General features: G+C 36.3%; 1 protein-coding gene across 5 annotated transcripts in view; it reads right to left on the reverse strand.

Annotated features, from left to right (window-relative positions):
- Positions 1-16,188, reverse strand: part of CDKL5 (cyclin dependent kinase like 5) — a 180,944-nt gene that overhangs the window by 109,521 nt on the left and 55,235 nt on the right. For all 5 annotated transcript variants that reach the window (XM_084790458.1, XM_084790453.1, XM_084790456.1 and 2 more), the window contains 2 exons: positions 7,918-8,148; positions 4,620-4,654 (listed from right to left, as the gene is read on the reverse strand). In XM_084790458.1, coding sequence (XP_084646584.1) covers positions 4,620-4,654; positions 7,918-7,981 — 99 coding nt within the window. In that variant the 5' untranslated portion in view covers positions 7,982-8,148. The remainder of the gene's footprint in view (positions 1-4,619; positions 4,655-7,917; positions 8,149-16,188) is intronic.

Genomic DNA, 16,188 nt, shown 5'->3' on the forward strand with positions numbered 1-16,188 from the left:
TCTTAGTATGAACCTATGGGGGCCATTTTTATTCAACAATACACCTCATATCTCAAAAAATGTACAAAACAACAATGAAGCCTTACAACAAATGTTAAGCTGTGACAATTCAGTAATAAATAACTAAGAATATCTCCTCAGATTTGTTAGTAGTGTTTTAGGGTTACTACTGCTGTGATGAAGCATCATGACTGAAAGCAATGGTTGGGGAGGGGTGTTCAGTCATAGTTTCACATAACAGTTCATTATCAAAAGCAGAAAGTGTAAGAACTCAGAGGCAGAAGATGGTGTAGAGGCCATGGAGGGGTTCTGCTTATTGGCTTGCTTCATATGGCTTGCTCAGCCTGCTTTATGATAGAACACAAGGCCTCCAGACCAGGGTTGGCACCACTCACAACAGGTTGGACCCTCTCCCATTGGTCACTAATGAAGAAAATCCTTACAGCTGGATCTTATGGAGGCATTTTCTCGATTGAGGTTCCCTCCTCCCAGATGATTCTTGCTGTGTCATATTGAGATAATACTAGTCAACACAACTAGCAAATATTTAGTCAATTCCCCTACAATCAATTCTGTAGTCAATTCTACTACAATCTCATTTTTTTTAACATGTTAAAGAAGAAAATGGCACATTCTAGATTGTCTACTTTTATGAAAAACATCTCGTGGCCATTTCACTTTAGAGGTTATTTAATGCACGGCTCACTGCAATGCATGATTTGTTCACCTCTCAATCCTTATCCAAGGTCCTACAGTTTTTAGACTACTTATGAATACTATGTTTCAAGATCTTCCTTCCTTCCAAACTCCTTCAGACTCACCAATTTCAATAGCCTATTCATTCAGCTCTGTACTCCCTCATGTAAGCATCCTATCATTTCAAAACTCCATTTTCCTCCCAAGTTAGCTACTTCTGGAGGCAGAACAAAGCCTGGTTTCTCCACTTAACAGATACATAATCATGGCTTTCTTCTATGGCCCACTTATTGCTGGTTTCTTACCTGTAAAACGGGGACAAAAACAGAACTGCTCTGGAAATTTAACGTCAACAGAGTGTCTAGTATACGACAGTGCTTAATATGTGGTGTTTATTACAAGATTTTATTTTAGTTTTTTTTACAAAATTTATTTTTAACATGTTTTAATTTATTTTAAATTGTATCTGCATGAGTGTGTGTGCTTGCACATGTGTGTGACTGTGTGTCTACTCCTGTGTACATGTGCATGCATGCATGCACCCACACACACAAAACAATTAATGAAAAGAGAAACCATAAGTCTGAAAGAGAACAAAGAGTAGTATATGAGAGTGTCTGAACAGAGAAAAGGGATGGTAGAAAATGATGTAATTATATAATCTCTTAACCACTGAGCCATCTCTCCAACCCCATATTATAACCTCAAAACAAAAAAGTTTATAAAAAACAAACATAGTCTTTGGCCTGGAATAGCTATGTTCAGAAAAGACAAGGCATACTTGACCTTTAAACCTCTTATCAGTACACAGATATAAAGTGACTTTTTTCATACTTGCTCAGATATATAATATATTATGAACTATTTAAGTATATATGTTTATATATATAAAACAATGGCTGATCTATGGTTAAAAAACAGACCTACTATATAAATAATCATATAGGTGTAAATAATGTTGGATATGCAAATATATTGCCACAACTATTTTTCATATAATGAACAAAATAAAGATCACATATATTTTAACTATAACATGAACTCCATAGTAATCTGTTCACTTGATTCTAAAGCATAAATCCTAGGAGGCACATCAGAGTCTTTATTTTTATATAATGGATCATAGATTTGAAGGTCTGATTTTAGCTGGGAAAAGGATATACTCTAGCAAGTCAAATGACTAAACAGCTGCCAAAGCTAAAAAGAGTTTCATATTATTCTGAGTTAGGTACTAATTTATGCTTTAAAATTTCCATCCTGTGATAATCTTTATAGATGCATGAAAGAGAAAAGCAACAATACTTTGAATGCTGATCTGAGTCTTTCATTTAGTGGTGAGCAGGAAAAGATATATTTTAGATGCAAAGCCCAGGCTGACTGGCTTAAACCTAGAATTCCTTATTCTCCTGCCTCTATCCCCCAAGTGCTGGGATTACAGGTGTGTGTCACCATGCCTGGTTTATGCTGTACTGTTAGAGTAATCCTAGATTTTTCTGTATGCCAGGTAAGCACTTTGACAAATGAGCTACACCTCTAGCTGGAGTACTTCCTTTTTATCTTTCTATTTACTTGTTAGAATGTTGTCTTTAAATATATTTTGCTTTGATAATACATAATACTAGCAATATAGGCCTGAAGGAAAGCTGTTAGAAGTGGGCAATTTCTGGTCTTGGGATATCCATTTTGAATGTGAACAGTGATTCCTACTGATTATATATACAGCACTTTGAATTACAAGGATGAATACTTATAATACCATATGATAGGAATAATGAATACCATACTTTTCTTGCCTTTTATGGTCTATATGAAAATAGTTACTTTAAAAACTAACTCAAGGTTACTATAAATGACATAGCATCTTGCTAGGTATGAAAGTGCATACTTTGTAAGCTCAGTGCTTCGAAGGTAGAGGCAGGAGGATGAGGAGTTTGTGGTCATCCTCAGCTACACAGGAAGTTTAACTACAGCCTAAATTACATAAGACCCTCTCTCAAACCACTCCTCCCAGAAATCAACAAAGGCTAAATTTAGTCAATGAATGACAAAGACTAGCAGAAAATTATATATACATATATACGATAATTAAGTAATACGTGTGTGTGTGCGCGCACACGCGCGCCAAGCATGTCTGTATCTTCTAAATCCTAAAGGCTTAAAACCCACCACTAGGATTAAGTACAGATGTAGCTCACTTCATGGAGTACTTGCTTGTTATTCTGCTATTCGCAGGAGCCCTGGGTTCAATTCCCAACCCTGCATAACCTGACTGTGTTGGCACACAACTGTAATCCCAGCACTCTAGTGTAGAGGCAGGTGATTAGAAGTTTAGTGCCATCCATTCCTAGCTAAACAGTCAGTTTGAGGCCAGCCTGGGAGTTTTGAGGCCCTGTTTTAAAGACTAATAATAATAATAAAGTAAAACCCACAACTAAAAATTGAAGTTTCTATATTACAATGCTGTACAAAACATAGTCATAACAGACAGGGGCATAATATGTTCACAAATGAGTCAGCTTTAACTTAGAAACTAACACCGTATTTTTTTTATAAGTAATAGCCACCCAAGAATTGTTTTAGCTTTGGAAATTTATTATGACTCAAGGAAACTCATTAAAAGAAGAGCATTTCATCAGGGAACTTTTCATTTGTTTGATTTCAAACTAAAGTAATGCTGCTTAACGAGATAGTCAATGTACTAAATTTATTTTGATTGCATTTATTTTAAATTCTTAATTATCCTTAATCAAGAGCCACTAGCATTCAAGCAATTTTGAGGCTTAGTTACCGACAAAGATCTGCAGATAACTTTGCAACATAAAAGTAATTCAAACATTCAAATTCAAGAATTAAGAAGTCATTGTATTAAAAAAAAAAAAAGGTCTGTACTGTAAAACACAAAACCCTACGGTAATGGATTCTAAAATCAGAAGGCAACAAGTATTTATAAGGAGAAGCCAACATAAAAAGCTTTCATTATTTAAAGATGCATATTACTACTGATGGATGATAGATTCAAATGATTATATGTTTTGAGATGATTAAACATTTTGAGTCCAGTAGTTGAACTCATTTCAGATCCAAACTGCATCACTAAAAAGGAAAAAAAAATCACAAAATAATAAAGTCTTACCATGAGGCCAAATACTAATATCTAATAATTCTAGTCCCAGAACTCAGGGAGGAGGAGTCAGAGGAAGGTGGATTGCTGTGAGTTTGAGACTTGCCTGGTCTACAAAGGGGCTGTTGAGGCTGTCCTGCGTCCAGTACAGCCAAGGCCACACAGAGAAACGGTCTCGAAACCACAACAACAATAACAACAACAACAAAAGGAAGTCTCCCTGTAAGACGAATTCACCAAGTAACAGCTATGAAACTTCAAGTGACTTTATGAGTAATTTACAGTTGCTGTAGTCAAAAGCCTATAATAAGGTTGACTTTGAGAGTGATAAAATATAGCCACTACTTATAACCATGCAGTATTATCCCAAAGCCCAGTACACAGCAAAACATCTGTCCGTTCACTACCTTTCAAAACCTAGATGGAAATTCACCAAATAATCAGCTGGGTGTACATGAAAAAAATCATACAATAAAACTCCTTGTTCATTCGTAACAGTCTTGATTCCTTCTTTCCATCCAACTTCTTTCTTTACATTAGACAATTTTTCACCTATACACAAATAGATTGGCTTAGAAACATAGCATCTGAGTGGGGAAAAAAAGCTAATGATCACTTACCATGATCATGTTTATCCCAAAAGTTACCTTTTCTCTGGGTTTACAAATCAATCCTATTTCATTAAGAGTTACTATCAGAATCAGACAATTTTAATTATATGCCCACATATAAAGAACATTGCTTTACTTTCAAAACAGCTGAAATACATACATATTTTTCCTTGTAAAAACCATGTACTTGCCTTGTGTCTGCATTTAAGTACAACTCCATAGGCTCCTATAATTAAAAAGAAGTAAGCAATCAGAGACATGCATACAAACTATAGTTCTATATTTATATAGCTTATGAGCATATGTTAGAATAACAACACCTATGACAATATTCTTGAGTGATAACATCATGAACCACATACAAATACAGCAGGAATCTTTTACTATGTTTTTTTTAATAAATCAAGAGTATAGACAAGTGATTGTTCCAGATAAGTCTTTTGAAATGTTAGGCAAGACAGGATCAAGTAAATAAATAAATAAGTAGACCATACAGCTATAAGGTTATGTGAACCGGCCAAAGTGGTGCACACTCCAATCACAGCACTTAGGAGGCTTAGGCAAGAGGGCTGCCATTAGTGTGAGGCCGAATCTGGACTACATAGTGAGTACCGAGCCAATCAGGGGTACACAGCAAGACAACATATCAAACACATACTTTTTGAGCAAATAAAAATCAACTCAATAGATTATTAAAAGCTAATACTTTCCCAAGAGTAAGTTCAAACACAGAGCCTACCCAAATAAGTTCTCTTCTAGAATAGTGTGATATATTTCCTAGCAGGAAAAATATTGTAGGTTGGAACTAGGGGTGAGGTTCACTGGTAGAGTACTTGTCTTTCCCTGGGTTCTATGCCCATTAAAACATACACACACACACACACACACACACACACACACACACACACACACACACACACACACACCACACACCACACACCACACACCCTAACAAAAAGAACTGTACCATCCTCAGCAATCTCAGTAAACAGTAAGAAGCACTACCCCTCTAACCACAAAAGTTCAGGTTATGGGCATAGGGCCCGGAACACTCCCACTGTCTCTGCTTTATTCTGACATGATCTCTTTCTACCTCGTGAGTTACTCATCCTATTATGTAGGTGGTAAACTCACCTGGCTAGAGGCAGAACAAAGAAACAATTGTTAGGAAAGCACCCTGGAAACTGAGGCTAAAGTTACAATGTGAAAAATCTAATCAAAAGAATCAAAACATAACATGATGATGGAGTGCTGAAGAAACACTACAGATATTTTTATTACCAGACAAGCATATCTTGCAAGCTACTATGAGAAGGGGGTAGACTTGAGTGAGACAAACTGGGAGATAAGTCTCTAAGGCTCTAGGACACTGTAGAGTGGCTCCTTCACTTTGGTAGAGAGGCATGGATCTTCTAATCATAGGTAAGATGGAACCAGCACTTAGAACCATCCAAACTAACTCCACAGTCACCAGAAAACAGTCAATCCACAGCAACTTTTCAATGAGGTGAAAATGCCTCATTTGGGCTACAGGAATGTATGCGTGACAGATGCATTTCCTAACCCCAAGCCAACTGAGGAAGTTTACAAAGAAAAAGTATATAGCAATGTCTGGCTATAACTTAAATTAATAGAATCTAATGTATAAAGAATAGCCTTGCAATCTTGGCTAATCTAAGCCGATACCTAAAAAGATCATTAACAGATACTTAGAAAAAAACCAAGGTTATAGCCTAGACAGTCAAAGACAAAACATTGGAACACTCCAAACTTGTTACACTCTACCTGGCCTTTACCCTTTACTGCATGAGTCTTTAATTGCTATAGCTTTAAAAATTAAAATTTAAAAAAGCAGTGTTTAAAATGTATTTGTTACAGCCGGGCGTGGCGGCACATGCCTTTAATCCCAGCACTCCGGAGGCAGAGCCACTCGGATCCAGATTGCTGTGAGCTCAAGGTCAGCCTGTTCTACAAAGCAAGTCCAAGACAGCCAAGGCCACACAGAGAAAGCCTCTCTCAAAAACAAGACATTATTTGTTACAGTTAGGTAGTGGCAGCAGCACAGGTCTTTAATGCCAGCACCTGGGAGGCAGAGGCGGGTGGAACGCTGTGTTTGAGGCCATCCTGGTCTACAAAGTGAGTCTAGGACAGCCAAGGCTACACAGAGAAACCCTGTCTTAAAAAATGTGTGCCTCTGTATGTGAGTGTGTGTGTGTGTGTGTGTGTGTGCGCGCGCGCGTGCACGTGAGCGTGTTAGTTTTCTTCACCCATCTTCTGAGTCCTGGGACAAATCTCAGTGTCTCAGGATTGGTGGCAAGCACCCCTACTGACTGAGCCATCTTGATGGCCCACAACGGCAAATTTTATAACACAGATAAGAGACTAAGAATGAATTTTTGTTACATATTACAAATGACATAATGAAAAGGAGTGAACTAGTGAAGGAAGGTGGACCAGTTTTTGGTAAGGTTTGAACTTCAAACCTTGAAACAAGCACCTAATTAATAATCAGACTCTCATTGTTTCTATTTACTTAAGAAAGATTTGCCAACCTAATATTAAAATCTTGAAGAGCTCTGTAAAAATTTTAAATTCTTGAAATTCAAATTTTATTTTAAAAACCAAAAATACAAAACTTTGGTAACATCTGCTTTTTATAAATGCTAAGAAACACTTTCACTTATATCCTATAAAAACCATTTTTAAAAGTATCTGTCAAGTTATCTCTAAGAGTCAAAATGACTAAGCAAGAAAATCAGGGTGATTTCTTTTTCTAGGATTCAATTTTTGAAAATGAATTATACTTTCACAAATCAATAGTATCTTAATAATAAAAGCATCATGGCTTGCTCTACAAGAAAACAAAAAGTAATGGCACTAACACCATATCATGCATACTGATTTAAGATGTTAAAAATATAACCAAACTCCATACTTGAAAACTTGTAAACTGTAATCTGTTGTTCCCAAAGAAATGGAAGTTATTTATCCATTTGTTTAGCATCTAGTACAAATAAACTTTATGTTATTTAAAAGTAAGCTTAGATTACATAAAATGTAACAATAATAAAAATACATAGAGTAAGGAAATTATACTAGTGAAAAGAATGAAATCAGGTCAGTTTAAAAATGTGTCTGATTGCCAAGTATGGTGGTTCATGTGTTGAATCCCAGCACTTAGAGGCAGAGGCAGGGGAATCTTCGCATTCAAGGCCATCCTAGTCTTATAGAAGAAGTTCTAGGAAGGTAAAGACTATACAGAGAGACTAGATCTTTAAAAAAAATCTATTAAACTTGTAATGGTTTTAAATGTTTAGTTTTCACTTGGAGAGTAAGAACCACATAACTGAAGGGCAGTTTTATTTTTACTACTGTACACTCAGGTGCATATCTGAGTTGAGATGCTAAATTAAGAGGATCTGAATAAAGTTTTGGTGATGTAGAAAATGATATAACACTCCAAACTTCAAATGTGAAATTCTAACTTACCTTCACCTACAACCCCAAGGATCTCAAATTTATTCATCACATTACCAATGTTAGGAATCTTCATGAAGACAAATTCCTCTTTTGATGTAAGCCACGGAACATGGCACCAAAAAAGGATATTCTACAAAGTTATTCAGTAAGCAGGAAAAAAAATGTTCCAACGAAGAAATTTTCAGTGCTTGGCAAGAGACTTTTATATATTTGTTCAATGTTGAAGTATTAAATGAGCGTCTGAAAGAACAAACACAATGAAACACCATTAGTATCATGTTACAATGCTCAACCTATCATATCCATTTTTTAATGATTTTTAATCCATGTTAATGTATCATATGCTGTGATAGCATAGGAAGAAAGAACTTCAAATGAAATGAACCTTAGTATTTAAAATTAATACCATGACCACAACTAGAGAAGGGAAGGACCAGTTAACTTTTGAAACTAGCACTTAGTGTCCTCAATCTAAAATAAAAAATGAATATTGTGCTCAACCATCTCAGCCACTTAGATCTTAGATGTATGTCTTTAACAGTGATAGAACCTTTAATTGAAGACAGAGTCTCACTATGCAGCCCCGGCTGGAACTCAGAGATCCACATGCCTCTTGACTCCAGTGTGCTGGAGTGCTGAGACTAACGCTGTGTTCTATCACATATAGCTGACAAGAAACTTCTCTATGTATACCAGGAACTGAACAGGTAAGTATACAGTGAATAATGAGACCTCTGTTTTCTGTTTTTAATTTTTAATTTTTTAAAAATTTATTCTTTGGGACCTCATATATGCATACATCACACACACACACACACACACACACACACACACACACAGACACAGACACACACACACACACACACACATGCACCTCTACCCTGCTTCCTTCAACTAGAGCCTTTAACTCCTCATGGACACCCGACCATCAACTCCCCTTCCAAACTCCATGCCTTTTCTTTTTTAATAATCCACATAATCCAATTAGTGTAGCCAGAATGTGCATGGATGTAGGGCGCCATCCACTGGAGCACGGACAACCTACCCTGGGCCACATCCCTAAAGAAAACTGACAGTTTCTATCAACTGCCAATGGCTCCTCTGCTAGGAGTGGGGCCTTGGGAACCCTACTTTCCCCAGGCTGAAATAAGACCCTTATTTCTTAATATCACAAAAGGGAAATGCAATATGAAAGGGCAAGAAAATATTTAAGTGTTTATGTCCTCACATATACGTATTCTATAGCTCCGTGTCCTGAGGGAGTGGGCATACAAGTAATGGCACATCAATAGCTCTGAGCACAGTGCATACTAGTGAAAACATTCCCAGTTCATTGGAGAAATGATTAATTCAGGACTAGGGCAGGAAAAGTGCAGAGCCAGAAAGTAAGGAAATGCTCAAAAAACAATCAGGGCATGTCAAATGGGCTCAGCAGCCAAGCTAAACTGACTCATTCTGGCCATATGGGTAATATTCAACAGTTAAAAAATAAAGGTATTAATAAATTGTAGTCTGTAGAATAAAACATATATCTATAAATAAATGCAGGCAAAGCTTTTTTATGAAGTTTTATAACAAATAATAAAGGCAGTGATAGAATTAGAAAATCTCCACTTGGCAGCCATTCTAGTAAAAGTGTCATCAATATGTGCTAAAAACTTATAGTTGAAAGTTACAGGAAAAATAATATATTGTCTCAGACTATCTACCCACCAGGTACCTATTAACTACAAAAGGACAAGGAGTAATTATATACTGAAGAATCATTCCAGTCATACCATAATTAAGTGATCAAAGTTAACATGGTCACTAATGGAAGAAACCAACATTACATGTCTCCTGAGAGAACACACCACAACACTACTTCTGTGGCAATTCTACTAGAAATGAGAGGCATAAATCTAGCCAGGTGTGGTGTTTATGACTGTAATTTCAGCACTTGGGATATTAAAGCAGGAGGATCAGAAGTTCATACCTAGCCTTGGTCAAATTGGCAGTTCAAAGTCAACCCAAAACAAACAAAATTTAAATGCTTACAGATTATTCAGTACTGACTTGGATAATACGTAGGCTATAAAAAATACTCTAGTTTTTTATTTGTTGTAGTTCTTTTATTTTAAAAATGTGTCCAATTTCTAAAATAACAAAATTTTTTAAAAACCAATGTTTTAAAAGGAAGAAATAAGTTTAAACAAAGAAAATTCCTCGTTTCCTGTAGAATGTCAAATTAAAAAACAAAAGAGTACCCCATGTAATTTATAGACAGGAAGTGTTCTACCAAACATGATGGTGGAGACGTAAACTAGGGCAAGACTTTCAAATAATTAGAATGCCCATAATTAAGTAATATTTAAATGTTCTTATCCAGATAAAGATGTGTGACCATATAGAACCCTACAACAGCCTGGCATAATGAATCTAGCACTTGGAAGACAAAGGCAGGAGGATCTCTGTATGTTCAAGGCCAGCCTGGTCTACTGAGTAAGATGCTGCCTCAGAAGAAAAAAAAAGAGCACCTACAACCAATAGTCTTAAATGTAAATGATCAGACATGGTTTTCTTTTAATTAAATCTACTGGGGATGGAGGGATGGCTCACTAGTTCAGAGAACTTTGTTCTTGCAAAGGATCGATGTTTGGTTCTTAGCACCTAGAGAAGCTGCTCACAGATGCTTACAATTCTAGCTCCAAGGAATCTGCTGCCCTCTTCTGGCCTTCTGGGTACCACATTCATATGCACAAATATGAATTTAAAATAAATATTAAAATATAACAATGAACTCTACCTATTCATATTTATTTTTAAAATTATTCAATCATCTTCTTAGGTTCTAGGCTTACTAGCAAAGTATGGGGCACATGCACATACATGAACTGATAAAATGTAGAGGATTCAAAAGAGATACAAAACAGAAACTACAGATATTATCTATAAATTTAAAGGGAGTCAAAATTGGTGATGCATGCCTGTAACCCCAGCATTCAGAAAGAAGGTGGACTCAGGAGGCCAGCCTGACCAACAAGTGAGACCTTGTGTGCAAATGAAATGAAATCAAATCAAATAAAAAAAGAGGGGCTGAGAATGATTCAGATAATAAAAAGGACTTTTAACTTTGCAACCTGAAGTTAATCCCGGGTATCACATAATGAAAGGAAATAACCAACTACCAAGGGATGTCCTCTGACCACACATGTATACATATACAGAAAGAGTAATAATGATTTTTTTTAAAGATAAAATGTGAGAAAGAAAAATGGGGCATGGAAGAGAAGGGAGTTTACAATGCCCGGTTTACATTCCTATCATCATGTCTAAAAGAACAATTCCTGTCAACTTATCTACTCTACATGAGACAGTTATTTTTTAAAAGCTTCAGATACCATAGGCAGCAAAGGCAATTTCTTTGTTTGTATTCATTCCTTCCTTTTAAAGCAGTTATTGCTTGTAGAAGTATGGTTTAGGAAAGAATAGGGAGGGATCAGGAAGGAAAGAAAGAAAAGAAAACTGACAGGATAATAACTGGTAAACTATCAGAAATTTAAGTATCTAACAAGGTAGCTAAACATAGGCTTCATATATAAATATCAATTACCTTTGTAAACATCAGTAAAAAATAAGCATGTTCTATAGTAGACCACATTTATAAGAATCAAAAGAAGAATTTAGGATTTAACATGAAAGTTATTGAAGATCTCTAACACAAATATATAAGACTGTATCTAAAGCCATTAAAGAAAACCTTAATGAATACAAGTTTTTCAAATTTGAAGGTTAAGATGATTGGATGCTATAAAAATGCCAATTCCTCCAATTCAATTCTAATCAAGCCCCCATATGGTTCCTGAGGAATTAAGACAAGTTGCTCTCAAAATCTACATGGAAGAGCGGAGTTACCAGTAGAAACAATACTCTTTGTATAAGGAGAAAAGAATAATAATGGAATTCAGGATGGATGGAGAGATGGTTTAGTGGTTAAGAGCAATGACTGCTCTTCCAGATGACCAGGGTTCAAATCCCAGCACCCACATGGCAGCTCACATCTGTCTGTAACTCCATGATCTGACACCCTCACACAGACACACAAGCAGGCAAATGTACATTAAATAAATAAATAAATTTTTTTTAAATAACAAAAAAGGAAGTCAGGCTTAGGCAGGAGGATTTGACTGCATATGCAACAGAACATACTGAGAGATATATACTGAGAATATACTGAGTGATAGAAATTAAGAAGGTGGTCTTGGCACCAGACTGGCAAATTAAGACCATGGAACAGGCATGAACACAAAGAATAAGCAACAACAATAATACCATACCCCAACAACTTCTTACGTTCCTGGTCGGACTCAGAGTAACTTTTTACAGTAATTCAGATCATGTTACTTCTCACTGAAATTCTGGAGTGACCTCCCATATCATGAAAAGTAGTGGCTGAAGTCCACCCGTAGGCCACATGCCTCAACGCTCACCCTCTGGGAACATCTGCTAGCCTGGCTCCAATCACACTGACCACCTTTCACTATACCTCCCTTAGGAAACTAAAGCAAGTTTCTTCCATGTAAGTACGGATTTCTAATGCAGAGGTTCTCAACTGTCCTAATGCTGGACACTTTAATACAGTTCCTCATGCTGTGGAGACTCCCGATCATAAAATTATTATCATTGCTACTTCATAACTGCATCTTTGCTATTGGTATGAATTGTTATGTAAATATTTTTTGAGACAGAGGCTTGTCAAAGGGGTCACGACCCACAGGTTGAGAACCACTGTTTTAAGGGTTTACTATAATAGTCAGTAAAACATACGATACAATCATGCATTGCTATCTTTTTTAAGATGGCGGTCACAAAATCTATAACCTAGGCTGGCATCAAACTCATGGCAATCTTCCTTTTCCTTGGCCTGTGGAGTGCTGGAATCACAGGCATCTGTTTGATTATCTGTCTTACAATGCTATAGTTTGGGAAAAACCCAACTATTCTATTATTGATTTAAAACTCACTTCAAGACTGTCTCTCATGTCACAGGGAGTGGGTAAGTAAGAACCACAAGGGTCAGTGAGAGGGCTCAACAAGGAAAACACTTCCCACATAAGCTTGATAACCTAAGTACAGATCCCTGGAGCCCACAGTGAAGGAAAGACCAGACCTCTGACCTCTACTCTCATGTCATCATGGTAAACACACACACACACACACACACACACACACACACACACACACACACACACACACACCATACAGACACAATAATAATGGACTGATTAACTGAAAAGACATATAAAGCCATAGTGAATAAATAACCCAGGCCCTCACCATCATAGAGCTTTTCATTGTGTAGAGGGAGGTTAAACTCCAAGAGTATCAACAGATAATGATATAGGTAGAAAAGAAAGAAAATGGACTGATTACTCCAACAGGGAGGGCTTTTCAACAAATGTGAGGGTGGAGATGGCAGTGATAAGAAACAAGTCATATGAAGAGACACAACTATCATGCCCAGTTAAAAGATACTCAGGGTCTTTCTGAGATTTAATCTTCCTCTTCTAAGGCTGGTTTAAAGACCCAGGGAACATCTAAGCATCTACTCTTCTGACAAATATGGTGTAGCTCATTTCAAAGGAGCTGTGGTAAAAATTAAATGGTCTCCACTAAGAAGGACCAGCACCCAAAATAGATCCACAGCAAGAGATACAGGAAAGATTTGGTACCACCTAGTCTCTGTGGCAACCCAAATCATGTAAACTGAGAATCTCAATTTAAATATGCCAGTGCATACTTAACACAGGTGCCAAACTCTATGTTTTAACTACCGGTATTCATACTGAGACAAAACCAAACAAAAAACAAACAAACAAACAAAAACAACAAAACAAAACAAAACAAAAAACTGTGTCAAATTTAGCTGAATAACATTGATTAATCTTGAAAGAGAAAAAAATGATACAAAAACGAAGACACTTTAGCTGCTTTTAATGGCAAATTATATAACTTGGGCGAAATGTGCCTTTGAGGCCAAATACAAATACTGGGGAAAATACTTTGTAAAAAAGAATTTGAAAGCTCTGATAGTTAACACATTTATAAAGACGTATCTGGTTCAAATCAAGGCAAAAGAATAGAACCTGGAGAGGTAGCCAAAATCACTCTATTTTGATCTCTTTGGGAATTTGAAGAAACAGAAAAAAATGAAAGAAAAACAGGTTGCTTATGAAATCCTTACAGATATAGGGGCACGGATATCAAAGACAGGGGTGTTTCAAAAGGACAAAGCTGGTTCACTCATTAGAAACTGGAGCCCAAAAGAAGTTTCAATCTCAGAACAAAGTAAGCCAGCAATATGTCATCCCTTGGACAGACCAGAGCTGCGGCCTTACGTCATCCCACTGATCTATATAAAACCTCTACATATATCTTGGACTAAGATGGTTCCACATTCAGATTGGTGGTATCACTGGTCTTCGGTAAAGTAAAAGGGGGTTATTTTTTTCTAGGAAAGACAGCACCAATCTAAACCTCATAATAGTGTCACAAATCATTCCTCATTTACAGTGTACAAAATGGGAGCAAAGATGGACAGAAATACAAGATCCCATAAGCAAGAACTAACAGAAACAAACAGCTAAAACAGAAAGTGACTCAAAGGATCGGAAGTAGTCAAATGATCATGATAGCCCATGAAATACTTGCAGGATTCATGTAGAAGAAAACTAAAAAAAAAAAAAAAAAAAAGTCAGGCATTTTTATGACTGGGTGGCGGAAAGGGGAAGAGACAAAACTCAATGAGTTAGAATACTAACATAGTAGCAAAACACAAAAGGAACTCAATGAAAAAGAAAAGTGTCAGCATTCAGAAGATCCTAGATGGTTTCTAAAAACATCACACAATACCTGTTCTCTAATTCTCCAGCACATAGACATTTATAAAACTGATGGCACGCTAGGCCATAATTATAATTCCAACCAAATTACAAGGGATGAAGTCAGAGCATAGTCTCTCTCTCTAACTAAAATAAGTGAGAAGTCAAATACAAAAGAAATAATTGGAGCTGGTGCAATGGCGCATGCCTGTGATCCCAGCATTGGCATCACTGTAAGTTCAAAGCAAAAGGAGTCCAGGACAGCCAAAGCTACACCGAGAAACACCATACTGAAAAACAAACAACAAATAAATAAAGGAAAAATTATTAAGTGTGGAAATTAAAAATTCCCATAATATTCCATTACTGAGTCAAACAAGAAATCAAAACACTTAAAAATCACAAAGCTGCAAATGTATGGCAAGAAGCTAAATTAATCTTAGAAAGGGAAACTGCCAAGGTCCAAAGAATGAGAGACCTAAGCAGGCACCAGCATTTGGCACCAAGCTTGACAACCTGAGTTCAATCCCCAGGACTCATATCATGGAAGGAAAGAACCAGCTTTTGTAGATTGCCTTGTCCTCTGACCTCCACACATATGTCACACACTTACATCTACACAAAGCAAATGTTTGTTTGTTTTAAAGAAGAAAGGAAACTAATATTCATGCATCAGAAAATGCATACACTGAAAATAAATGAACTAATCACCAATCTCAAGATTAAAATGGATATATACGATAAATATTAAAAAAAATCATTTGTGCCAGAAATTCTTGGACCTTGGAAATCAAAGCTACAATTTACTTTTTTTTTTTAAAAAAAGGTAGATATGATAGAATATGAACAGGACTGCAACCTCAGCATTTGGGAGAGTAAAGCTAGAGAACTGAGTTTGAGGCCAGTCTGGGGTGCATAGAGAGAGCCTATTAACAAAAATTTAAAAATACAAGAGTCAGAGTGTCAGCTTCACTATTTCCTAAAAAGAAAAGTTAACCATACCAGGGTACACTTCTGCCCCAAAGAACTGTGAGCAATACATATGGGTCATTTTCAGAGGTAAGCTAGTGGCAACTTATTATACAACAGAAAACTAATAAAAACAGAAAAACTAAACCACAAACCATATAGGCATATATGTGATTATGTATTTGTTACAAAATTCAGGACATTAATTACATCTAGGGAGCAGTAAAATGGAGAAGAAATGCATACCAAGATGGTCTTTTGGAGATGCCATTTCTGTTTCTTAATTGCTGTCTTAATTAACAATTCACTCATATTTTTTCACTATTGTCTGTGTTTTAGGAAATTTCTATGCTGCTATATTCAATAATAAAACATGCTTTTCAGAATTCACAATGACTCTTAAGACACCATATATATTTAGTTTCTTAGCCATTTATTTGGAGGCAAAAGA

Source organism: Acomys minous (genome assembly GCF_964271855.1).
Source record: "Acomys minous genome assembly, chromosome: 7".
Classification (NCBI taxonomy): domain Eukaryota; kingdom Metazoa; phylum Chordata; class Mammalia; order Rodentia; family Muridae; genus Acomys; species Acomys minous.